General features: G+C 38.4%; 1 protein-coding gene and 1 long non-coding RNA gene across 2 annotated transcripts in view; one reads left to right on the forward strand and one right to left on the reverse strand.

Annotated features, from left to right (window-relative positions):
- CFAP54 (cilia and flagella associated protein 54) overlaps positions 1-26,982 on the reverse strand; it is a 290,017-nt gene that overhangs the window by 242,817 nt on the left and 20,218 nt on the right. Inside the window, exons 5-12 of the mRNA XM_025882575.2 lie at positions 26,521-26,579; positions 21,230-21,373; positions 19,420-19,533; positions 19,196-19,297; positions 13,435-13,633; positions 6,776-6,957; positions 6,527-6,692; positions 5,512-5,597 (exon numbers count right to left, since the gene is read on the reverse strand). Of these exons, the coding sequence (XP_025738360.2) occupies positions 5,512-5,597; positions 6,527-6,692; positions 6,776-6,957; positions 13,435-13,633; positions 19,196-19,297; positions 19,420-19,533; positions 21,230-21,373; positions 26,521-26,579 (1,052 nt within the window). The remainder of the gene's footprint in view (positions 1-5,511; positions 5,598-6,526; positions 6,693-6,775; positions 6,958-13,434; positions 13,634-19,195; positions 19,298-19,419; positions 19,534-21,229; positions 21,374-26,520; positions 26,580-26,982) is intronic.
- LOC141374084 (uncharacterized) overlaps positions 1-26,982 on the forward strand; it is a 97,945-nt gene that overhangs the window by 31,841 nt on the left and 39,122 nt on the right. Inside the window, exon 2 of the long non-coding RNA XR_012380648.1 lies at positions 19,261-19,325. This is a non-coding gene — a long non-coding RNA (uncharacterized lncRNA). The remainder of the gene's footprint in view (positions 1-19,260; positions 19,326-26,982) is intronic.

Here is a 26,982-nt window from a genome sequence, read left to right on the forward strand (position 1 = left end):
TTCATGACAACTCTATGAAGAGAGTACTACTACTATCTTTTTAAATTTTCTGTGTTAAAATAATAAAGAATGGGGAGGGGGATGAATTAGTAAGGGGAGAGGGAGTAGGGAGCTGGGAAAGGATACAAACAAGGAGGAAAGAGAGACATAAAGAAACCAAGAGAACATCACACTGTGTATCAATAGATACCATGAGTATAATGAATACATCTCCTCTCAAATCAGTTATTTGGCTCTTTTCAAAAGAAAAATATAACTAGGGGCACCTGGGTGGCTCAGTTGGTTAAGCAACTGCCTTCGGCTCTGGTCATGATCCTGGAGTCCCGGGATCGAGTCCCGCATCGGGCTCCCTGCTCAGCAGGGAGTCTGCTTCTCCCTCTAACCTTCCTCCCTCTCATGTGCTTGCTCTCTCTCTCTCTCTCATTCTCTCTCCCAAATAAATAAAATCTTAAAAAAAAAGAAAAATATAACTCATTATATCCGAACTAGAAGGATAATGAGTTTATGATTAAAATACACCAAACCTTGAACTTCTTTGGGGCAGCTCTAAGACTTAATTTGCATATGTAGTACCTAGTATGGAACCATAACAGAGATCAATAAATGTTTATTGAATTGAATTGAATGAACTAAGACATACACGATTTTTTTTAAAAGCCGGTAGTAAAAATTCCTTGCCCTGGGGCACCTGGGTGGCTCAGTCAGTTGGGAGTCCCACTCTTGGTCTCAGCTCAGGTCTTGATCTCAGGGTTGTGAGTTCAAGCCCTGCACTAGGTTCCATGCTGGGAACGTGGAGCCTACTTAAAAAAAAAAAAAAATCAAGGGCTCCTGGGTGGCTCAGTCCTTAAGCGGCTGCCTTCGGCTCAGGTCATGATCCCAGAGTCCTGGGATCGAGTCCCACGTGAGGCTCCCTGCTAAGCAGGAAGCCTGCTTCTCCCACTCCCCCTGCTTGTGTTCCTCCTCTCACTGTCTCTGTCTCTGTCAAATAAATAAATAAATAAAATCTTAAAAAAAAAATCGAGATGAACCATGAAAGACTATAGACTCTGAGAAACAAACTGAGGGTTCTAGAGGGGAGGGGGGTGGGGGGAATGGGTATTAAAGAGGGCACATACTGCATGGAGCACTGGGTGTTATACGCAAACAATGAATCATGGAACACTACATCAAAAACTAATGATGTAATGTATGGTGATTAACATAACAAAATTTAAAAACAAAATCTGGCTGGGAGCTATACGGGATTAACAGCACAGCTCTGGGCTATTAAAGTGGGCCAGAATGGCTTTCTGACACTGAAGAAATTAAAAGTATGGGAAAGGGTAGCCCCTTCCTCCAGAGGGCATTGTTTGGCCTTAGAGATTCAGAGAAAGCAACTGAAATTAGATTTTTGCATCTGGTCATAGGGGCAATGTTACTAGAAGAAGAAATTATAAATAAGTGTAGAAGAAGGTATAAATAAGTTTTGGTCTATTCATACAGTGGAATACTATGCAATAAAAATGGAACAATATACAACCACTTGCAACAATAAGGACTCTTACAAACAATATCAATTGAAAGAAGCAAGATGCTGAAAGTATGCATAGATCTCCCTTGACTTATAAATTGAAAATACCATAAATCAAAAATGCGTTTAATCTATTGAACATCATAGTCTAGACTTACCTACTTTAAACATGCTCAGAACACTTACATTAGCCTATAGTAGGACAAAGGTCCCGAACACAAAGCCTACTTTATAATAAAGTGTTAACTATCTCATGTAATTTATTGAATACTGTGCTGAAAGTGAAAACCAGAATAGTTGTGTGTCTGTCATTTCCCCTCATGATCGTGTAGTTGACTAGGAGTCATGGTTGCTGCTGCCCAGCATCATGAGAGAGTATCATACTGCATATTGCCAGCCAGGGAAAAGATCAAAGTTCACAATTTAAAGTATGCTTTCTCCTGAATGTGTATTGTTTGCGCACCATTGTAAGATGGAAAAATCTTAGGTTGAATCATCCTAAGACAGGGACCATCTGTATTTTCTGTATCCCATTACATACAACACGAAAAAATAGGCAAAACTAACCCAATGACTAAAAAGTCAAGATAGTGAGTACCCACGGTAGAGTCAGTGACTGGAAGGGAGCACAGGGGTAGCTACTTGGTGCTGGTCATGTTCTGTTTCTTGAACTGGATGTGCTTCATTTATGAAAACTCACTGAGCTATACACTAGTAAAATGTTTGTCATTATATATATTATTCATCAATATAAAGGTTTAAAAAAAAAAGTAAGATTCAAGGGTGCCTGGGTGGCTCACTTGGTTAAGTATCAGACTCTTGATTTTGGCTCAGGCCATGATATCAAAGTCATGACATCGAGCCACCGAGTCAGGCTCTGTGCTCAGTGTGGAGCCTGCTTGTCCCTCTCCCTATGCTCCTCCCCCCGCTCATCCTCTCCCTCTCTTTCAAGTAAATAAATGAATAAAATCTTTAAAAAAACACAAAAACAAAAAGTAAGATTCAAAGTACTGAATTTCTAAATATTTCTGTTTTGGAATATAAACATATATCATGTATCAAATAAGATTATAAAAAAGATATGTCAAGTGCCTGGGTGGCACAATGGGTCAAGCCTGCAACTCTTGGTTTTGGCTCAGGTCATGATCTCAGGGTCATGAGATCACCCGCATCGGGCTCTGCACTCAACGTGGAGTTGGCTTGGGACTCTCTCTCCCTCTCCTTTGGCCCCTCCTCCAACGTCTCTCTCTAAAATAAATAAATAAATAAACCTTTTAAAAAAAGATATGTCGGGGCGCCTGGGTGGCTCAGTTGGTTAAGCGACTGCCTTTGCCTCAGGTCATGATCCTGGAGTCCCGGGATCGAGTCCCGTATCGGGCTCCCTGCTCGGCAGGGAGTCTGCTTCTCCCTCTGACCCTCTTCCCTCTCGTGCTCTCTATCTCTCATTCTCTCTCTCTCAAATAAATAAATAAAATCTTTAAAAAAAAAAAGATATGTCAATGCTTCTGAACTAATCTTTTAAAATTTAGATTATTGGGTGCCTGGGTGGCTCAGTCGTTAAGCGGCTGCCTTTGGCTCAGGTCACGATCCCAGGGTCCTGGGATCGAGTCCCGCATCAGGCTCCCTGCTCAGCGGGAAGTCTGCTTCTCCCTCTCCCTCTGCCTGCCTCTCTGCCTACTTGTTCTCTCTCTCTCTGTCAAATAAATAAAATCTTTAAAAAATAAAATAAAATTTAGATTATTAAATAAATTATGAAAATAAACAAAATCAAAGCTCATAGGTATTGATTGCTTATGATCAACCTCAAAGGTGGCCAGGAGCATGGGCACAGGACAGAAATGGGACCAGCTTCAGGAACAGCAGAAAAGCTCTCTGTATTGGGTTGGACATAGAAGGGACATGAGCAACCCATCACACCCTATCCTTTCCTCTAAAGAATGTTTAATCTTCTTGTCCTCAGTTTCCCCAATTGGTCCTTTATACCTGGATTTAGCAACTGAACTCAAGAACAGAGATCCTCAAGAGGAAATCTTGTCTACTAGGCCTTGAAAAAACAAGTCTAAGGATGACAATTGGACATCTTGGTAGATTTGGAACATAACTACATCTGATTCCTAGACTGCTAATAGCTCATGATCATTACTAGCTTCTGGAACTATACCTCAATGAAAATATTATGCTTGGAAAACTTGTCCTAAGTTCATCATTAAAATACTTATTTGTAAAAAAAAAAAAAAAAAAAAAATCCTTCCCCTTTTCAGCCTTGATTAGAATTTTTTGGTTTAACCCCAAAAAACAAATAATCCAGTTAAGATATGGACAGAAGACATGAATAGACATTTTTCCAAAGAAGACATTCAAATGACTAACAGATACATGAAAGATGCTCAACATCACTCATCACTCAACATCAGGGACATATAAATAAAAACCACAGTCAGACACTACCTCACACCAGTCAGAATGGCCAAAATTAACAACACTGAAACAAGAGATGTTGGCAAGGATGCAGAGAAAGAACCCTCTTACACTGCTGGTGGGAAGGCAAGCTGGTACAGCCACTCTGGAAAACAGTATGGAGGTTCCTCAAATATTAAAAATAGAGCTACCCTATGACCCAGCAATTGCACTACTAGGTACTTACCCCAAAGGATAAAAAAATACTGATTCTAAGGGGCACATGCACCCTAATGTTTACAGCAGCATTATCAACAATAGCCAAACTATGGAGAGGGCCCAAATGTCCATCAACAAAATGAATGGATAAAGAAGACGTGGTATATATGTATATATATATATATATACACACACACACAATGGAATATTACTTAGCCACAAAAAAGGAAACCTTGCCATTTGCAATGACATGGATAGAGTGAGGTGTATTATGCTAAGTGAAATAAGTCAATCAGAGAAAGACAAATACCACATGACTTCAGTTATCTGTGGAATTTAGGAAACAAAACAGATGAAAATAGGGGAAAGAAGGGGAAAAAAAGGAGAGAGGGAGACAAATTATAAGAGAGTCTCAACTATGGAGAGCAAACTGAGGGTTGATGGAGGGGAGGAGTGTGGGGGATGGGCTAAACAGGTGATGGGTATTAAGGAGGGCACTTGTGATGAACGCTGGGTGTTATCTGTAAGTGATGAATCACTAAATTCTAGTCCAGAAACCAATATTATACTATATGTTAACTAACTAGAATTTAAATAAAAACTTGAAACAAAAAAAAAGAATTTTTTGTTTAGCTCTCCTACTATAATCATTATATTTGCTCTCAAATACCTTTCTTACAAAAATTAAATACGTGTCACAAGTATTTAATAAACCCAGAAGAAATAAAAAACATTTTACCAGTGGAACTTCTCAAGTCCCTTACTGTGGTTTCACTTCCCTGAACAAAAGTTAATACAATGCTCTATCATTGTGGTTTTCAAATTTTCTTTAGAATAGTAAAGCCAAATTTTCAAATGAAATTCTATCTCAACAATTGTATATAAAACTAATAAAAACAGGTTAGGGTGTTATACCCAAAGCTGAACTCCTGAGGGAACTTCGGCAAAGCCCTGGGGATCCCTGGAATTCAGTTTTAACCACCAGTGCTGTTCTAGTTACTTAAACATTCATACTCACAAATCATCATCTCTAATGGCCATTGGGTACAAAGTGACTCCAAATAATAACTAAGCGCCGTATTCATGGACTGGAAAGCGGTATTTCATTAAGAATGTTAACTCTAATTGAAATGACTGCTTCATTTCCTTCATTATTAGAAATATAGCTAGCATAGGAATTTTCCAAAAAGGAACAAAAAGAGTTATTATCAAAACAGACTTAAAATCAGAAGTCAGACTATGACTCAACCTCTTATTTAATGATTAAACAATACAGAATTTTGGCAAGGTGCAATTCCCGTGATATTTTAAATCTGGCTTTAAATTAGGTATAATAACCTCCTTCAACACTATTACAAAGTCTTCAAAAAAGCAATTAATTTCACCTGGGGAGAAGCACAGACACAAGAGTACAAGGTTGCTGCCAAATGGAAAATGTCTTCTGAATATCCATAAGTCTTCAAACAAGAATCTAATTCATAAAGTAGAGAAAAATGAAACAAAAAAATCAATTACAAAATTTCAAATAGAAAAGGCATAGAAGCAAAAATTCTACAAAATGACATAAATGGTATCTGGACAAATATCATGTCACTAAGATATTTCTATATGAAAACTAATCTAAGTGGGCTCTAATGCAATTAAAATAGACTATTGTCATTAATCTGTGATCTGTATGCCAACTACATCCAGAATAGAATTGAAAAGGCTTATAATATTAAAACACATGTAAAATATGGCAGTTGAAATAAAAATAACAAAAATATCTATTCAGAAACCACTAGAAAAAAGATATGTATCATTGCTTGGTACAAATTATTTACTGCAATTGAACAGCCAGGAAATGCCTTAATAACATTATAAAACATAAAAAAAGATTAGGGATTAAATCATTCTTGTCAGTCTAAAATTAGAGGTTGCAGATTTCCAGTTATATGTACAATAACTTTTAAGACTTAAAATGCTGGAATGAAAAACTGCCCCTACTGAAAAAAGATGGGAGACCACCAAATCTTCCCTTGCTAAAGGGAACTGATAGCTTTTGATTTACTGCCGTGCTGGTCTCTCACTTACCAACAAGGTAGCAGCTAAGTAGAACCTTACTCACCTCCTCAAAATCATCACATAGAATAAAACCCAGCATCCTTACAAGGTCTAGGAGACTACAGGATCTGGCACCCAGCTATTTCTCTGCCTACATTTCCTACCACATTCTCAAATTCCACCAGCACTACCAGCGCACGCTAGCCACATGTGCCTCCTTGTCATTCCTTCTACAACCAAGCACTTGGCCTTGCATGTCCTGTTTCCTCTGCCTTGAACATTCTTTCTCACTTTGCCTAGAGAGTACATTTTATCAGATGAAATTTTAAGTTTTCAAAAAGGCAAATAAATACTCACCATGAAAAGCAATTTTCTTAACATAAATTTGAGCTGATTGTCCTTCTTTGTAATTTTCCATGGGAAAGACCAAACCTTTGTTTCTCTTTACATTGATTAAAGGTTCTATTGCAACAAGAAGAATTAAATCCTTTTCTGCTTTCTTTGACTCTGGATCATCCTGCCTCTAAGAGAAGTATATCCCACAAGTTAATAATTCAAAGCCATCTTAACAAAATAAAAACAAATTATTGGTTTTGTATATGTTACCTGGAGAAAATCAATAAGCTGCCCAGCTAAAGATTCAAATAAACTCCATTCCTCATAAGTAAAAGCTAACTTTACAAATTTCACAGCGGCATCTATAGAAATAACATTTTTTCCTTTTACAGTAAGTTGCAAAAGAGATGTTTGTGGAAAATCAAGCATTCCATCTGCACCAGTATTTGACACTAGAAAAGAAAAAAGAGAGGTTTGAATGTCACTCATGCAAAGAAATATTTACTAAATATTAACTAACAGATACTGCTAGGCACAAGAGAAACAATGGAAAAGAAGCAAATACAATCCCTACCTTTACAGAGCTTATACTCTAATGAGGAAACAAGAAATCTTAGAAGAGAAATACAGGGTGCTGTGGGGACAAATAAGAAGGGCATCGAACATGGGTTTGAGGTAGGAGAGTGGTCAAGGTCGTCCAGCCAGAGGAAGGAACATAGAATCCCAAACACAGAGAATTAGCAAGAGTTAACTAGTCAAATAGGTAGCTAGATATTACAAACTGAAAGCTCAGGAAACAGGTCTATAATAGGGATACAGCTTTAGAGTCATCATTATATATCCATAGTAAACAACAGAAGCGGCCATGGGCAATGTACAGCTGCCTAGGACAGGAGAATTACGACCCCCAACACGTAAGAGAAGGGTAGAGGGAGAAAAGGCTGCAAAGAAGAGTGTTTAGAAAGGAGTATTCAACAGTAACAAATACTAGAGTGTAAAGGAAGAAAAGCACTGAGAAGGGACCCTTGGATTGAACAAAAAGGAAGTTGTCCATGACATTTTCCATAGAGGGCTGAGGACAGAGGGCTGAAGACTGTATAAGTAAGAAGGAAAGAATTTAGAACAGTGGAAACAGACAATTCCTGACTATAACAAGAGGAAGAAATACAGGGAAGGAGCTGAAAGAGGACATGGGATAAAGGGACAGTTTGGAAAGATTAGGCTAAAAGACTTCAAAAGGAAGAGAAGGAACACCCCATCCATTTTAAAGAGAGACAGTGGAAAGGATGGGTACAGGTGAGGGTAAATTTTCAAGGGTGGGTGGAGGAAACCTCATCTGAGATCGTTTTCTTCATGGAGAAGAGATGAGCCCAAACTGTAGCAGAGAAACTCCCTTCCTGCAGACGGGCATGCACATGTACACACACATACCCTAAACTCACTTGAAAGTACACATGCTAAGGTCTAGGCTTTCACCTCTCTTTCCAGGTATTGTGGACAAGTCAGGTGACTGCTCCAAAGCAACAGGGTAAGCTCATGAAAAAATAAAGTTAAAAACACAAACACTTTGAAACAAAGACCACTAATGAAAACATTTTTTACCAGAGGAAGCAGAAAAATAGAAAAGAGTAAACACTTAAGCTTAATAAGTATTCTCTCAAGGAAATGGAGAATTTTAGAAACATGAAGCGAGAATAAACTGCTGTGAAAAAGAATCAAACAGAGACTAGGTATAAATTACTTTATTGTTGAAACAAAGAATTCAATAGATGAATGGAATAGAATAGCAAGAACCAAAGAACAAATTAGTGACCTGGAAAGTTGAACTGAGGAACCTTCCCAGAAGGCAACAGAAAGGAATAAAGAGATTAAAATAATTAAATAAGATAATGGAGAGTGGACGTGTTAACATCTGCTATGAGGGCCCTCAGAGAATTATTTTTTAAGATTTCATTTATTTATTTGAGAGAGAGAGAGAGCACAAGCAGGAGTATGGCAGAGGGAGAGGGAGAAGCAGGCTCGCCACTGAGCAGGGAAACCAACGTGGGGCTCTATCAAGGATCATGACCTGAGCTGAAGGCAGACACTTAGCCAACTGAGCCACCCAGGTGCCCCGCCTCAGAGAACTTTTTAAAAATATTTATGTATTTATTTAACAGAGAATGGGGATGTGCAGAGGGAGAGAATCTTCAAGCAAACTCCCTGCTGAGCACAGAGCCAGCACAGGGCTCAATCTCACAATCCATGAAATCATGACCTGAACCAAAACCAAGAGTCGGATGCCTAACTGACTCAGCCATCCAGGTGCCCCGAGAATTTTTTTAAAAAGTAAACATAAGGGGAAGAAACAAAGAAGTAAGATAAAAAATGAAAGAAAGATGTAAGACCTCAAAGTACCTCCTGTATTACCAAACCTACCCCTAGACCGAATATAACGAAATGTAAGAACATCACAGGAAAGGACACTGTCAAAGCTAAATCTGTAAAACAACAAGGTTTAAACTGTTGAGAGATGGGCGCCTGGGTGGCTCAGTTGGTTAAGCAACTGCCTTCGGCTCAGGTCATGATCCTAGGGTCCCCAGATCAAGCCCCACATCAGGCTCCCTGCTCAGCGGAGAGCCTGCTTCTCCCTCTCCCACTCCCCCTGCTTGTGTTCCTGCTCTTGCTGTCTCTCTCTGTCAAATAAATAAATAAAATCTTAAAAAAAAAAAAAACTGTTGAGAGACTTCTCAATACCATATAAAAGACTATGGTGAGGGGCGCCTGGGTGGCTCAGTCGTTAAGCATCCGCCTTCGGCTCAGGTCATGATCCCAGGGTTCTGGGCTCAAGCCCCACATCAGGCTCGAAGTCTGCTTCTCCCTCTCCCATTCCCCCTGCTTGTGTTCCCTCTCTCGCTGTGTCTCTCTCTGTCAAATAAATAAATAAAATCTTAAAAAAAAAAAAGACTATGGAGAAATGTCTTTAAAATTCAAAAAGAAACAAACTTCTAAGCAAAATATTATATCTAGCTAAACTATTTCAAAGTTCTTAGAGTTTGTATTTGAGCAAAAAGAAATGAATTTAGAAAGAAGTAGTGAAAAATGGGAAAGATGAAGGAAAAGGCTTAACAGTGTATTCACTATCTTAAAAAACAATGACCAGGACTTGTATCTAGAATATACAAAGAATTCTCAAAATTCAATAGAAAAAATAAGCAATTCGATTAGAAAACTGGCAAAAGACACTAAAGAGAAAGAGAATATGAAGGTGGAAAATAAATATATGAAAAGATGTTCAGCATCATTACCCATTAGGGAAAAGCCACAATGAAATAGCACTATACACCTCTCAGAATGGCTAAAAGAAATAGTGATAACACCAAATACTGTTGAGGATGTTATAAAACTGGATCTCTCATACATTGTGAGTGGGAATGTGAAATGGTACAGTCAACCTGAAAGACAGTATGGCAATTTTCCACAAAACAACATACACACTTACCCAGCAATTATACTCTTGAGCATTTATCCCAGAGAAATGAAAACACATGTGCACACAAAGAATTGTACTCAAATGTTCATAACAGCTGTACCCTAAGAGCCAAAAACTGGAAAGAACTCAAATGTCCTTCAACAGGTAAACAGTCAGACAAACTGTGATACATCCATACCATGGGCTACTCCTCAGCAATTCTAAGAAGTGAACTATTAATGCACACAACTTGGATACGTCTCAAAGTAATTATACTGAGTAAAAAAGCTCATGTATAGTCACCTCGTTTATGGCAAAAGGATACTACAGTCAATGCGGAAAGGAAGGTCTCTTCAATAAATGGTGTTGTGTCAACTAGATGTTATAAGGAAATAAATAAATCTTGATCTCTACCTCATACCAACAAAAACAAAATTGAGACCTAAAACTTCTAGAAGGAAACACTGGACTGTATCTTTATGACATTACAGTACAGAGATTTCTTAAACATGATGCAAAAATGGTTAACTATAAAGGCTATACTGATAGACTGGACTACATTAAAATTAAGAATTCCTGTTCCTTAACAGCTATAATTAAGAGAATGAAAAGGCAAGCCACCAAGTGGGAAAAGATATTTGCAATATATACATATTCAACAAAGAACTTATATCCAGAACCTATAAAGAATTCTGACAAACCAATAAGAAAAAAACAAATAGCCCAATAGAAAAATGGGCAAAAGATGGTTCACAAAATGGCCCCCTTCCACAGAGGGCAAGGAGAGACTGAAAAAGAGGCAGACTACTCCAGATTGGTAGGTGGTAATTTTAATAAAGCAAAGGAATTTATATATAAGGCTTGTCTATACAGTTTCCCCAGAAGATTTAACTGGGCTCAGTCACGTATACCATCCACCTGGTCTCAACAACACCTTACTCTCATAAGGCTACATCCTTGAAACCACTGCTAGTACAAGAATAGTAGGTAGGACATACACACCAAGGACAGGGTGGGGTGGGAGATGGGGAGTTTAAGGAGCCTCCAAATGCCTGGGTCCAGCTCAAGAATTAACTGGTAGTCATATCCTCTTGATGACCTCCTCCAACAAATCTGAACAGGCACTTTGCAAAATAGGATATCCAAATGGTGAAGAAATATATGAAAAAGTGCCCAACTTCAGTAGTCATCAGAGAAATGCACATTAAATCCATAATACTACTGAATTTGCTGAATTCACACCAGAATGGACAAATGAAAAAGACAAAGAAATCTAAGTGTCCAAATTTGGAGCAATTAGAACTCTCATAAAATGCTGCTGGTGGTATAATTGGTACCAAAAAAATTAAATAAATAAATCATTTTGGAAACCAGTATCCGCTACAGCAAAACACACACATACCCTATGCTGTATCAATTCCACACCAAAAGAAATGCATAGCAGATGATGTTCTCTTTCAGCAATTTACAAAACAAGCAGACCAAAAACATCAGTAGGAATAGAGAAGACTTAACTACATGATTTACAAACTTCACCTAATCAACATATATATAAAGCAATGTACCCAACAATGAAAGAACATAGAGTCTTTCCAAGTATATACAGACTATTTACCAAAATTGACAAGTTAGGCCATAAACCACATCTCAACAATTTCAACAGCTTCAAAGAATATCAAATAGAATATGCTTTCTGGCCACAATATAAGTAAGCTAGAGATCAATACAAAAAAAAAAACAATTAGCGGGCGCCTGGGTGGCTCAGTTGGTTAAGCGACTGCCTTCGGCTCAGGTCATGATCCTGGAGTCCCGGGATCGAGTCCCGCATCGGGCTCCCTGCTCAGCGGGGAGTCTGCTTCTCCCTCTGACCCTCTTCCCTCTCGTGCTCTCTATCTCTCATTCTCTCTCTCTCTCAAATAAATAAATAAAATCTTTAAAAAAAAAAAAACAATTAGCATATCTCCATGTTTTTTGACTCATGGCACGGTATCAAAAAAAAAAAAAGCACAATGGGAATTTGAAAATATTCTTAACTAAATGATAATGAAGGTATGATAAATCAAAACTTCAGGTACATAGCTACAGTTGCATTTAGAGACAAATGCCTTAATATGCATATGTTAAATAAGGATAAATCCTAAAAAATCAATGATCTAAGCTTCCAAGTCAATAAATTTTTTAAAAATCAGCAAAGCAAACCCAAGAGAGTAGAATAAGAGAAATAATAAAGAACAGAAACTAATAATATGGAAAACAAATATACAATAGAGAGGATAAACACAAATATTGCTCATGGAAAAAGACTAATGAAATTGGCAGACCCTGAGGAAACTGATGAAATGAGAGAAAAAGGCAAGCTGACCACTACTAGGTATGAAAAAGAGGAGCCCAGACACCTACAGATCTTATAAAGAAGATTAAGAAGATCATAATGAGATATTATAAATAATTTTATGAAAATTTGAAAATACTGGATCAAAAAATATAATTTTCTCAAGTCCTATTTACCAAACTGATAGATTTTTTAATGAAAAGAAAGCATAAATCATTTTATATCTATGAGAAATTTTTAATCCATAGTTAAAAACCTTTCCACAAAGAAAATTCCAGTAAATTCGATCGAACACATAGGAAGAAATAACATCAATCTGACACAAAATCTTTCAGATAAGAGAGCAAGAGAGTGCACTTCTCAACTCTTTATATGAGGTCAATATGACCTTGAAAGCAAAACCTAAAAAGAACATTACAAGAAAGGAAAAATCTGTCTCATGAACAGAGAAGCAATACAATAAACATTAGCAAACAAAATCAAATAATATATCAAAAGGATAATCCTCACCTCCACATTAGACTTATTCCAAAAATACAGGGTGGTTAAAAATTAGATAAGCAATCAATGTAATTTACCACATTAATAGAAATAAACTAGAAATCCACTCAATCAACTCAATAAATCCAGAAAAGACTTTTGATGAAATTCAACAACTATTCAGAATTAAAAACAAACAAACAAAACTCAGCAAACCAAGAATAAAAGAAACTTCCTTAATATGGAGAAAAGGTATCTAAAAAAATCCTTCAGCAAACATCAAAATTAATGGTAAAATGTCAAAAGCTTTCCATGTGAGATCATAAATGAGACAAGGATATCTGCTATCACCACTTCCATTTCATGTTTTATTAGAGATCCTATCCAGTGCAATAAGCCAAGAAATGCAAGAAAGAAGAAATTAAAAGATTAAGAATTGGAAAGAAAGAAATACAATAGTCATTATTCACAGGTAAGATGATAATATACCTAAGCAAATCCAAAAGAAAATCTCATAAATTATTTAAATTATCAGTTGAGTTTAACAAGATTGCTGAATTTAAGATAAAAAAAAATTGGGTATCAGTTTCTTATATGTGGAATACCATAATAAAATTTTTGTTTTTCATGTTCTACCATAATATATTATTTTAACAAACTATTTACTTATTAAAAGTTCTTTTCCTGCCATAAACAGTTCTGAGACAACATCACGAACTTCTACTTCATCTGTAACAATAGGTCCAGTTTGTAGTGTGCGCCTATTTGAATCAGAAAGAGCTTCTAAGACAGCCAGAAACCGGGATGCGGTGCTGTCAAACATCTCATCCAACAGCCGCTCTGTGATGGTACGTGGCCACGGCAACTGGAATAAAAACAAAAACAAAAACAAAAAACCACAGTCCACTTCTTTAAAGTTCTACAATGTTTAATATTATAAGCAAAGAGAAGTAAGGTATGCTTCACTAATGCTAAGAGTGGCTGGCCTATCATTGAGCTGGCTACTTTTATGGTGTTCATTTTTGAGGTGTTTCTCCAGACTCCATTAAAGTTTATGTCATAACACCATTATGTCAAAGACTGCTATTTCTTTATGTTTGTGTTTCCAAGGCAGCATTAAAAGGCTGTCTATTACTGTCTTTTTATTAGGGCAACATCAATCTCCATATGCTTTGTGTTACCTTAATTACAGCCTTCAGGAACTGATACTCAAACTTTGGTTGCCTAGGAATCTCTCAGGAGTGCTTTTTTTTTTTTAAGATTTTATTTATTTATTCATGAGAGAGAGGCAGAGGGAGAAGCAGGCTCCCCAAGGAGCACGGAGCCCGATGCAGGACTCGATCCCAGGACCCCGGGATCATGACCTGAGCCGAAGGCAGACTCAACCATCTGAGCCACCCAGGCGCCCTTCAGGAGTGCTTTATAGATTCACAGACCAAACCTTGAGATTCAGTGGGTCTAGATGGGGCACTTTTCATAAGCACCACAGGAAATTCTAATACAGAAGGTCCTTAAACCCAAATTTGAAAGAATATTTCACAGTATAAATAGCTGGTCTTGTGGTAGTTAACGAAAGAAGAATTGACCAGCTGTATAGCAATATGCTAATGACTTTTATGAGCCCTGTATGAATTCCCAGCCACTCTGCTTAATGATTTCCCCTCCTGCCTATGACTTGCCTCTACACTATTCTGACAACTGATCTGTTCTCTGTATTTAGGTTACCAGTAAGTAAGAGAAGCAGCTCTGGTCAGCTTTTTTAGAATCCATGTCCAGTTACAAGATACCCATCATATCCCCCATGTTTCCCCTGCTTCTCTCCTCTTCTTGGGGCAAAGTCAGAAAGACAGAAAAACATAAACAGGGTTAAAACTGCCTTGGACTATTTCTCCCCAAACATCAACTTCTCTACTCATTAGCTTCTATGACTTTTCAATCCATAGGTTAACTGATAGGTTAAAAACCTCAATGAACTTGAACTTCATGCCCTAGCCTTTTACAAACAGAGGTAAGGGTTTCTTCTAAGAATTTTACTGTAGGTTAAAACAGAGCTTTTAAAACATTATATTTAAAAGCATAATAAACTTTCTAATAATTAGAAGTATTCAAAATGAAATTATAAAAACCAAAGATTATAGTTAAATTATTTTTAGAAATACCAGAGAAAAACTAGCAAAAAGTGAAATAGAATATTTATCAGAGCTGTAGATGAATACCAAGTAAAACATTTTAAAATATAAATATTTAAAAGATCTATAAAAAAGATTTAAGGCAATAAAAAAACAATGGGTTGCCAAGCATGACAAGCAAATTATTAATGTCTACAAAAACGAGTTCATTTAAGTATATTTTAAAAATTAAAATCTCTAGTAGATAAATGGTCAAAAACTGTGGAAGATAAAATTCACAGAAGGAAATAAAAAGAGTAAACACAAATATAAGGGAAAGTTGGAACAAAGAAATAGTTAAAATGACAAGCCATTTTATAAAACTGAATTATTCAAAAAATAAAGAGGGATGCCTGGGTGGCTCAGTCAGTTAAGCATCTGACTCTTGATTTAGGCTGAGCTCATGATCTCGGGGTCGTGGGATCGAGCCCCAGGTCGGGCTCTGCACTCAGCGCAGAGTCTGCCCTAGATTCTCTCTCTCCCTCTCTCCTGCCCCTCCCACCACGTGCTCGCTCTCTCTCTCAAATAAATAAAAATCTTTTTTAAAAAATAATAGCAAAATGATAACAACTTGTAGTGAAATTGGTACCTGCAGGCTGTACCTTGCATAGCTATTTCAGAAATCAATTTGGGAATATATATCAGGAGAAATAAAAGTGCTTGTATCCTTTGATTCAAATCCTACACCTTGAACTTTGTCCACAGGAAATAAAAAAAAATAGCACATTGAAGCTGTTGATTATTTCAATATTTAGAATAACAAAGAACTGGAAACAACTAAAATTTTAAATAGTAATAAAAATATTTGACCAGTTACGGTACAAATACTGCATAGAGCATGTGAAACCACCTTTAAAAACATCCGGATGGATGAGAAGCTAAATGACATGATCCAGATAGTGTGTGCAACTTCTAAATACTATGGTTTGTATGACATCTACTCCATGAGATGTATTATATTAATCTCCAACATAATATACCTAGCCCAGTCAAGTTTAATTTCTCACTGTCCCCCAGTAAACTTTGTTTGCTCCTGCGTCCAAGCTATCATTGTGCCCTTGTCCTGTACTTAGAACACTTTATCCTCCCGTCCCTATCCACTCAAATCCTGCTCATTAGTCCAAGGCCATTCAAAAAGACAGAACTGTGACTTTGCTCTTCTATATTCCACCATACATGTAACCACGGTAGGCATTTAATACATTCTGTTAAATGAATGAATAAAAATAAATAATAGTAATAGCTAATATTCCTAAGGACCTACTGCATGCCAGAAACATTCTAAGGGCTTTACATGTAATTCATTTAATCTCTACCATTATTTCCTTTTTTTTTAATTTATTTGACAGAGAGAGACACAGCAAGAGAGGGAACACAAGCAGGGGGAGTGGGAGAGGGAGAAGCAGGCTTCCCGCTGAGCAGGGAGCCCGATGCGGGGCTCGATCCCAGGACCCTGGGATCCTGACCTGAGCTGAAGGCAGATGCTTAACGACTGAGCCACCCAGGTGCCCCTCATTATTTCCTTCTTAATACTTATCACAAACTATAATTACTATACTTATTTATTGTGTAATTTCTCCACTAGAATGTAACTCCTATCTTGTTCATATAGCAGGTAGTTTATTTTTTTTTTAAAGATTTTATTTATTTATTTGAGAGAGAATGAGAGATAGAGAGTACGAGAGGGAAGAGGGTCAGAGGGAGAAGCAGACTCCCCGCTGAGCAGGGAGCCCGATGTGGGACTCGATCCCAGGACTCCAGGATCATGACCTGAGCCGAAGGCAGTCGCTTAACCAACTGAGCCACCCAGGCGCCCCATATAGCAGGTAGTTTAAAAATATTTATTGAATGAATCACTAAACAGTCAGTCATTAGGAGTATGGATTAGTAGTCCTTTAAAGGAATCCTTTGAAAGTCAAACTGATTAACTGTGAGTTTACAACGGATTTACAAATTCAGAAATGTTTTATAAAATAGATTTAACGCGTATTGAAATTATTTTCTTTTGCAGACACATAATAAAATTATTTCATACATATAAAGCAGAACATTCTGCAAAGTATGTCAAGGTAATATACTATGACTTTATAAAAAGGGTATGATGACTATTCCCTATAGAAACTACCAACTAAACAATTATAACTTTTTTCTAAAAAGATATACCACCAGACTTTTCCATAAGATAATTATCTTTTTTTTTAAAGATTTTATTTATTTGATAGAGAGAGACGCAGTGAGGGAGGGAACACAAGCAGGGGGAGCGGGAGAGGGAGAAGCAGGCTTCCTGCTGATCAGGGAGCCCAATGTGGGGCTCAATCCCAGGACCCTGGGACCAGGACCTGAGCCGAAGGCAGACACTTAATGACTGAGCCACCCAGGCGCCCCTCTATAAGACAATTATCTTAAAGGAAACCAGAAATAGATGTGTTTTTAATGTAATGTTATCTGGAATTTGAAACGCTTCTCTTTGGAAATATATTTAATTTTTATTGAAGGATGATTATAAAGCATAATAATATGCTAATTAATGACAGTCTTGCAGCTTTGGATACTTAAATTTGGTTTGCTCAGAGAAAAAAAATTGCTAGCCAGAAAAAAAAATACCTACCCCTTGCTCTCTTACAAATCCTATAGAGCGTTACTACTCAACAATACCAGATGCGGGGGCGCCTGGGTGGCTCAGTCGTTAAGCGTCTGCCTTCGGCTCAGGTCATGGTCCCAGCGTCCTGGGATCGAGCCCCGCATCGGGCTCCCTGCTCCGCGGGGGGGCCTGCTTCTCCCTCTCCCACTCCCCCTGCTTGTGTTCCTTCTCTCTCTGTGTCTCTCTGTCAAATAAATTTTAAAAAAGCAAAAAAAAAAAAAAAAAAAACAATACCAGATGCAGGCAGTTCCACAGCTCATCCAAAGAATTACCTATGATTGGGCAAGTCCCCACCCCCACTGATTATCCACCATTGGTCAGTAAGGGATATGATTTTAAAAGGATGTATGAAATGCACCTCTGGGCTCAGCAGCCAACATACCATAGTCACACTAAGAAGCAATAGAAAGCTACCATGCCCACATAATTTCTGTATTTAGATATTATGATTTATTTTAGAGAAAAGAAAAATAACTTCTCCGAAATGTTATAAGAAGAAATGCATGAAGAGAGCAGCAGGCATCGGAGTAATGAGAAAGCACTGGCCCAGAGTCCCGTGGCTGCCTTTGTGGCCTTTGAGGCCATAGTTCAAATACTCTGGGCTTTATGTTCCCATATGGAATAGGACAGGACTGGACCAGACGATTTCCTAAATTTCTTCCGGGTTCTGAAATTCTACTACTCTCCTGTCCAAAACTGCTCATCTTCCCCTTCACTTTCATTTTTGGTCCCTAGCAAGAAGTTCACAGAAAAATTTACAGCCATCTAGGATACTCAGGGAAAGCTTCAAAGAAAAAAACCAAACTGGGCCTTCAGGGGTACTGAGATTCAGAAAGGCAAGGGCAAGACAGTGGGAGGACAAGGCAGGGGGAGAAAGGGCAGAGGACCCCAGAAGGCATGACTATGTCCCAGTCTCCCACCCCGACAGCCCTTAGTACTGCTGACCAAACATGCCAGGCGCCAGGAGAGCCATATGACAAGTTTTGACATGAGAAGAGACTGCGCTCCCTTCCATGCTGGGCGTTATTGCCTGTGCACAATTCTCCAGAGCTTTCTCCAATGCCCTACGGCAGAACGACCAGCAACTCTCCAAATGAGGGCTTCTCCTCACCCTCACCCTTAGCAGAGCCCCCTGTGAACTGCCGTAGCCATCATGTCAGTGGGAAATAAAGGTTGTTTTAAGCCACTGAGATATGGGGGTTGTTTTGCCTCAGTGTAGCCTGGTTCCTGAACACTCCCAAGGGTGAAGTCTGAAGCTGAGGAGAGAAGGTGCCTCCACCTTGTCTCCAACCTCAAAGCCCACTAAGCTAACACCAAGCAGTCAAAGACAAAGGCCTCCGTGGCACCACTCCAAGTCCGCATTTGAACCTTTCCCAGGCTCTTCTTCTTCATCTTGCCCTTTAAAGTTACAAAACTGGGATTGTGGGAAGGTATAAAACTTTAAGAAAGGGACGGAGTGAGGCTGTGTCCAAAGTGGGAAGGCATTCCTCTATTTGCCATTGGTGCCGAGAACAGGGGGCAGGATTTAATACTGAGTGACCAGGCTTCAAGGATGGGAGGTATAACACAAACATACTGCAAAGAGAATTTGAACAAGAGAAGACATTCTTAGACTTACAGTTTGAGCTTCCCTCAGGTTAACTCTTAACTTTGGTCTAAAGAGACTTTTGTTTTTTCTTCTAGATTCAAATACTCCTCTTTTGAAGATCATCACTGCCATCTGTTTCAGAAAAAGAATTATATATGAGGTAACAATGGGATGCACTTCTCAACCACTAACATTAAGTACTTAATCAACTATATAGTGCAGTAAATTTCTTTTATTTCATGAAATTTTTATACCTTTATTGTGGCCTCTCTATAATGTCTTCTGGATTCTTCCTGTGATTGTGAGGAACTCATTAATTCCAGTTGCCTTAACTCATCAATTTTAGCTAAAGCACGCCGAGCAAATGCCTGTATGCAATTAAAATAAATTTAATTCATAGTAAGTGAGAGTATAGTGATTAAAAATGTATCAAGACAGCATGTTTTATTCTTCCAGATATTTGATTTAATTGGTGAATTAAACTCTAGGTTGATGCTAACTCCTTGTAACACTATAACTATCCCATCAATCATTTCCTACAAGCATTCCAAAATTCTGCAGGCCTAAAGTTAATAAGCTGTCAGATATGCTAACTTTATGAATCAAGAAAATCAAAAAAGTAAGAAAAGCCAAATTCTGTAGCTTCATATAGATGATCACTTCTCTGGTATCACATACACACACACACACACGGCACACACACCCTTCCTCGAAATACTGACTTTCTTACTAAAGCATCCTGTACTATCTAGTCAACTGTTCACTTTGTCCACTAAATTGTGAGGTCCGCATAGGCTCTTATTTATTTTTGTATCTCTAGTACCCAGCATATAGGAAGTATTTACTAATATCTGGACAAAAAAGAAGGAAGGAAGGAAGGAAGGAAGGAAGGAAGGAAGGAAGGAAGGAAGGAAGGGAGACCTGCTTATTTAATCAGATCACCATTATTATGATTCTCTACAGTTCAATTTATGTCATTTATTTTACCATTTCTTTGAAATATTTCATCTATAATTTATAATTTTTCATGTAAATGCTTCTAGACATAATAACATACATGAAGGGTTAAATTTTCCAGTAAGGAAGAATTCCAATAGGAATCAAATAGTCCAAACTGTGTATATGTTCTCTTCCCTGACAATTTTAATAGCTACAGAAACATGTCACCACTAGTACACACTCTAACTAACTGTACATGCATGGTGAATAGTTTCTAGAATGTACCCCGGGCTAGAAAATGTACCCCTCAAGGGCTGCATTAGGCTATTCAGGACGAGCCACTACCATCCAATCCTTCAGAATTAGTTTGGGCAGGAAACATTAAATGTAAAGAAGTCACTAACCGGCCTGATGGTTGTGAACAGGATACGAAAAGATTTGTACAGATGTGATGGTTCTGTCCTGCACAAGACTTCCAGCCAAGAGGTTGAGTGAGGGCTGCAATCCAGCACCCCTGCACTCAGCAGACCATGCACTCTGTGGAGGCCTGAAGGAAGGGGTGCCTGCTTCTGATTCTCACCAAGCCCTCACCCAGTGACAAGCCAGCTACCACGTACTGTAGAGAGGGCGCCTTTGTTCATGGACACAGAGGTACCATAAAGGCTAATAGAAGCGCCTAACAGCTAAGTTACATTTCAAGTATTCAGTCTAAGAGATACACAGGAAAAGAAGAAAAACAAGAAATCGGGCGTATTAAACAAATGGCAGCTGGAAGCAGAGAAAAGCAAGACAAATGGACTGTAGGGGGACTGGAAGGAAAGTGACTTGCATACAAGCATCCAATGAGGAAGACAGGATACCCGAAATCTTGTCCAGAAAAGGGGCAGAGGAGGCAGAAGTGAACGGAGAAGAAAGGAGAGAGCAGAATACAGAACAAGAGATCAACAGAATGGAGAAGCCAAGCACATTTCTGCAAATAAACCCTGGGACTTGTGTCTTGTCCCACTGCAATTCTTTAGGTTTCGTTTGTCTGTTTGCGTTTGTGTTGCTGGGCATCTGAAGAAGAAAATGCTGAATAACTTATATTTTTAAATACTGGAATGCTGAGCGTGGAAGGCGGCCCACCTCTCCGTGAATGCCAGCCTGGCAGTCATAATAGCCCTGGCAGACAGCGGTGTAAAGGGTAGCTCTCCACGTCAAGTACCTGACCGACAGGAGGGGGACCGAGAACTCCATACACGAGCTGGCCCACAGGAGGTACTCCAAGGCCTGAGAGAGAAAAAGCACACTCGAATGTATTTCCATTTTAAGTTATCAGTGACGATTTCTATCTAATATAACCAAATTATAAGTCATGAGCACAAGTTGCTGACTGCTTAAACCAAAAATACCATAGATAGTGAGTCAAGAGAAAACAAGCACTTAAAAAGTAAAGGAACAATTTCAAGAACTCGAAATCTCAAGTTAGTGATTTTAGGATGTCTTCCTTCTTAGCTCCTAAAGTGCTCTGAACTCAGCTGGTTTTTATTAATATCGGTCAAGGGTCCACAGCAGTGGAGGAGGTAATTTACATTATGTTTCTATACCTACATATCTCCGTTACATCCAATGCCATTAATATGCTCACGTGGGTGTGATTCCAAAGCTAGACTGTAATCTCTTTGAGAACACAAATGGCACTTTGTTATTATATCATCAGCACCTGAAAGAGTACCAGGCACACAGTAGATATCCCCAAGTGCTAGTAAATGCATTCCGTGGACAAACCTTAAAGTCAGCAGAATCAACACAGGAAAGCTAACAAGTCTTTGAGTTGCTCAAGAAAATAATGATAATAAATTTGGACAACAGAATAAAGTCCTTCTTCTAATAACAAATTCGGCCCTCAATAATTGAGGAAGTAATTAAGGAAAAATATGTCTGTAATAGTCAACTCTTGAAAAGGCAAATCATCAAAATGATCCAGGAGCTTCATATGCATAAAGCAAACCCACCAGACTGACATAGGATTTAATAGTAAAAATAGAGAAAACACCGATAACATTCAAACCCTATTACCATCTCTGGAGCCTTCAAAGACAGCACATACAACACATGTGCAAGCACCTCAGCTTTCTCATCTAAGAGAAAGACACCTGAAAGGCCAGAATTCTCCACTGTCTAGTCAGTTTTGATTCCGGAAGAAAAGAGAGTGCTGGAAGTAGAGCAGAGTTTGACAGGGAATTGTAATATTCTTTGCTATCCACTAAGCTCATCCCACCAGAATATAAAGTCACTTAGGAAAGGGACCTTGTCTGTCTTGTTCACCACCATATCCCCACCTCCTAAAATTATCTGGTGTATAATGGTAAATATTACATAAATATGTGTTGACTGACTGACCTTCATCAAAAAGCTCCAGTTAATGGTGCTAAATATGGAACTATGTCAAGTAATCATAGAATCAAAGGGCTGAAAGTCAATCTAATTTCATCCCCACCAATATCACTGGCACCACCACCAGATGTCCTATACCTTCCCCTGTCCAAGAGTTCTCACCTCTAGTAACAAGGAACCAGAAGACAATGCTAAAACATGAAAAGTGCTTCCTTAATCCGAAATGAAATCCATCTTAATATACCTCCAGTGCACTGGTCCTAGTTATGCCTTCTGGAATAACACAAAACCATCCCAAGCCCACTTCCAACTTACAGTCTTCCAAGAATCGGAAAACACCTATGCATCCTGTCTTCTCCCCCATCTCTCTCTCTCCAGGATAAACATCCCTGGGCACTTTTTAGATCTCCTAGGATTGCACTTCCCTTCTCCATCATGGTTAGTCTCTCATGGTTTTGCTCCAGGCTGCCAAAGTCCTTTAAAGTACAAGGCTTCTTCACAGTAAAATGAAACTTTCAGTCCCTGGTTCTGGACACTACATCTCTACTAAGTGGGCCCAGGGTTGCTTTATTGCTGTTGTTGCTGTTGTTGTTTGCTAAGCTTGCCACGCCGTGAACTGAGGTGGAATTAACAGTCATCCAAACGAGTTTTCTCACATTTGTCGCACAAAAATCCTATCGTGGATTTTTGCATATGTACTGTTGTGGTTTGTGGGGGTATGGGATCAACCATGTATAAATTTTCCCCCTTTAAATTCACATATCTTTTCAAAACCCCTTGGGATCGCTGATAATAGAAATTTCACATTTCAAGATAAAAATAGCTTTAGTCACCAATTGCTCACATTACATTTGGGTTCATATTCAGACTTAGAATAAAAGACCCCGATCACATATTTTAGTGCCAGAGGGACCTTAAAAGTAACCCAATCTAACTCCAAGAGGCTAAACTGCTTGTAAGCAACAGAGCTGGGGCTGGAATTCAAGGTCTTTGGACTCCCAAGGACAGCAGCGTTCCTTCCACAATATGCGGCAACCCTGACAAAGGAGGAGTTCTGAAAACCCATCATTCCACTTAGGGTTCTGAAAAACTGTCAGGTTTACAGATGAAAAAGCCATCCCTAAAAAAAAAAAAAAATCTTAATTTGTAGCCTTTTTTCTTGCCCCTAAAAGCTCGGAAGAAAAATTTTTTTACTTAAAAAAAAAAAGTTGATGGGATTTCAGTGAACTGTTCTCTTTATAAGGGAAAAAAAAATTTGAAAAACCCAGTTATAAGAGCCCTGCAAGAGCATGCTCAGGTGTTGAGCAGGAAAAACACACGCGATCCATCATCTCAGCCACAGGATGGCGCTGCAGCACCATTTATGTCCTCTTGTACCCTTGGCTGAAAACACAGAGGCACTTCAGTTTGGATTTGAAGTTTACGTAAAGGTACGTGGAATAATTTGACAGTAATTGTCCAAACCACAAAATTTTACTAAACTATTTCAGTTCTATAGTAAAATGAAACAGAAGTCAACTTTTTTTTTCTTAATGAATAGATTCTACCGTATATCTCTAATGTTTGCTGAGTACCCTACTACAGTTTTAAATGCCTCAGAAGAAATTACAGATTAGACCGTAAGTGAAAGCGAAGTTGTCATATGTCTTTAGGAAAAGAGGCTTCAGAAATCTGGCCTCCCTCCACTCCCTAAGGTTATGCTGGTGACCTGTCTGAGCACGAAAGTAAGTGTTTCCCATCTAGGGAAAAGCCCCCTGGACAGTCCCGGTCTTCAGGACATCTTCAGGAATACAGAGTCAGGTCGAAAACTATTAACCCTCCTACACGGCTCCTCCATTTGAGTAGGTGGACCAAAATAGGATGGGTCATGACAGGACTAAATTTAGTTGACAGGCATGCATTACCGTAATGGTGTTGAGAGGCAGTACAGTATAGCATTGGCCCCAGCTACTCCGCTCTGTGAGACATTGAGCCTCAGCCTCCTCATCTTTAAGCTGAAGGTAATAATAGCACCTTTCTCAAAGTGGTGGTATGAGGATTAAATGAGATAATATGTGAAGAAAGTGCTTAGCAGCATACCTGATAAATGGCAGGCATTCATTTGACAAATGATAATGATGATGAGAGTGCACACCTCATAAGGCTATACTGAGCATTATATATGCAAAGCCCTTCACATAATACCTAACACATAGTAGGGATTCAATAATAATAACAAATGGTAGCCATACTGTCTAGATCCTGTAGGAACAGGAGCTTAGATTGCTCTAGGATGACACCAGGAAAACCCTGGGGATCCCATGTCTGTTTCTCTTTCTGTTGTATGCTACACAGACTCAAATTCTAAAACTGCTCATACTCGGAAGTGCTCAGGTGTGGCTGGACCTCCAAGGGCTTGTTCCCATTAAATGGACCCATCAAGTTCATTTATAGCCTCAGCTCAGGAATCAACTCACCAGCTGAGGGCTTGGGAATTTCTGGGTGAAAATTATTAATTTCCGTGAAATGTATTATAGTGAACAAACTGAAAGAATCTCATTCCAATCTTCAAGTGCCAACTGTACAACCACCCACCACCCCAAATTCTTGCATCTCTCACTCCCCCCACTCCTATTCCACAAGACTGGGACCACAGAACTATCTTCCTTCAGCCCTTACCTTGTCAGACAAAAGCACAAGTTCAATAAGGGGGAGGGGAGATGTCTTCTGCAGGATCTAAATAAAATTATTTTAAGATGACAATCGCATGAAAGTAAAATTCTCTCAGCATTACTAAGTACAAACACTAACAGTTCCATCTTGGCACAGAGATCTCTGCCCTTCGAGGCTTTGGCAGACAAAAGCTGTAGCAGACCAAACCACGATGGCTCTGTGCAGCAGGATTTGTTGCTACAGCAAGTGCAACAAGAGTACGCAAATCCTCTTTAGGAAATCATCTGGAACTGAATGTAGAATTGTTGGAATAGTGTGTAGGCCACATTTACATTATTCATGAGACAGTCTCCCCTCATTTCAATTTACATCCAAAACACTGGCACAGAGCTTGCTCGAGTCACTGTCAGTAACAGAGCTTTTAAATGTGAGGAACTAAACAGAGAGAGAACACATAATTAATGTTATGCATCGCGCATGCAAGTATCTTTGCTTCCATTTTTACTTTTTAAGGATTGTCAAATTTTAAGATACTTGGCTATATTTTGAAGAAATAAGAAAGTATCTGCACTGAGTATTAGAATATTCAGTATAAGGTTTTGCATGCAGTAAAAAATAAATAAATAAATAAAGCAGTAATGTTTCAGATACCAGAAACAGTTCAAGCCTGCTCTCAACGCAAGTGTATTCTCCCGTCTTGGCCCACATTCCAATGACTGGACATTGACACATGGAATAAATATGTCTCCTACAGACAAAAGTGCTACCAACATTGAAGGGAAGTGTCAGCCACTTCCTCGAGCTCAAACTGAGCAGTAAGTACTAGTAAGTATGAATCTTATTGTAAAATAAAGGCCCCTTGCCCTCAGCTCATAACTGGGACAATGTTTAGGTGGACATTCACCCAACTAGCATGTAGGCCATAAGTCAAGTCCAAGCTGTTGGAGGAGAATGAAGTCCAAACTCCATGGCAAACATAGAGTCACCACATATTTAAGGAGCAAAAGGGAGCACTATTAATAATTACTCTAGGTCAACAGACATTAACCAGGACTGTCCCAGCAAGCCAGGATGGATGGTCACCCTACCTAAAGAGATAGTTACCAGAGGGATGTTCAGTATCAAGTTAACAAGTAATGACTAATCTGAGAGACTGAGGGACACTGGAGATTACCTATCAATTTTAGGAATTCTTTTTTTTTCATTAATATGTTATTGTCTTTTTATTTTTAGAGAGAATCATGTTAAAGTAAAAGAATAGTAAAACTATATTTATTAAATTTTGTTATATAATTCACTAATTTTCTTTGTTCAGCACTCAATGCTAAAAAAAGTCTTGAGAAAAACAGGAAATAGAGGGCAAGATGTTTTGTCAGTAAATTTCATACCTTGGAGGACTGACCTATGATCATCAGTTTTCTGCAAATGGTGTAAATGTAAATGGTACCTAGATGAAGAAAAAGACTGTTAACGTGTTTTACAGTTAAATAATGGAAATTTTATATTCTAATTTCTGTAGTTTAAATCTATAGTTCCTAAAACAAGTGAAGTTATGAGAAAGTCTGGTAATGGTTAGAGAGTTATAATCATTACAATTTCTTTTGTAACTTGCAGCCAAATCATTAAAAGAACTAATTTGACCATATGTTAAGTAAGTTGACATAGGAATCTTTTATCCTCATTTGAAAGGCAGCATAAGTTTTGAAATATATTGAAAAAATAATATTTAAGTAGTATAATTTATGCACCCTGTGGTTTTTATTAACTTATATAAAATGCTATTGGTGCCCATGGTTTCTTTATGACTGAAAAACTAAAGACTAATCTCCAGATAAGATTAGGATACATAT

The sequence above is a fragment of the Callorhinus ursinus genome, unplaced genomic scaffold, assembly GCF_003265705.2.
Source record: "Callorhinus ursinus isolate GAN/ISIS: 27379988/994484 unplaced genomic scaffold, GSC_fseal_2.0 scaffold14, whole genome shotgun sequence".
NCBI classification, from domain to species: Eukaryota; Metazoa; Chordata; class Mammalia; order Carnivora; family Otariidae; genus Callorhinus; species Callorhinus ursinus.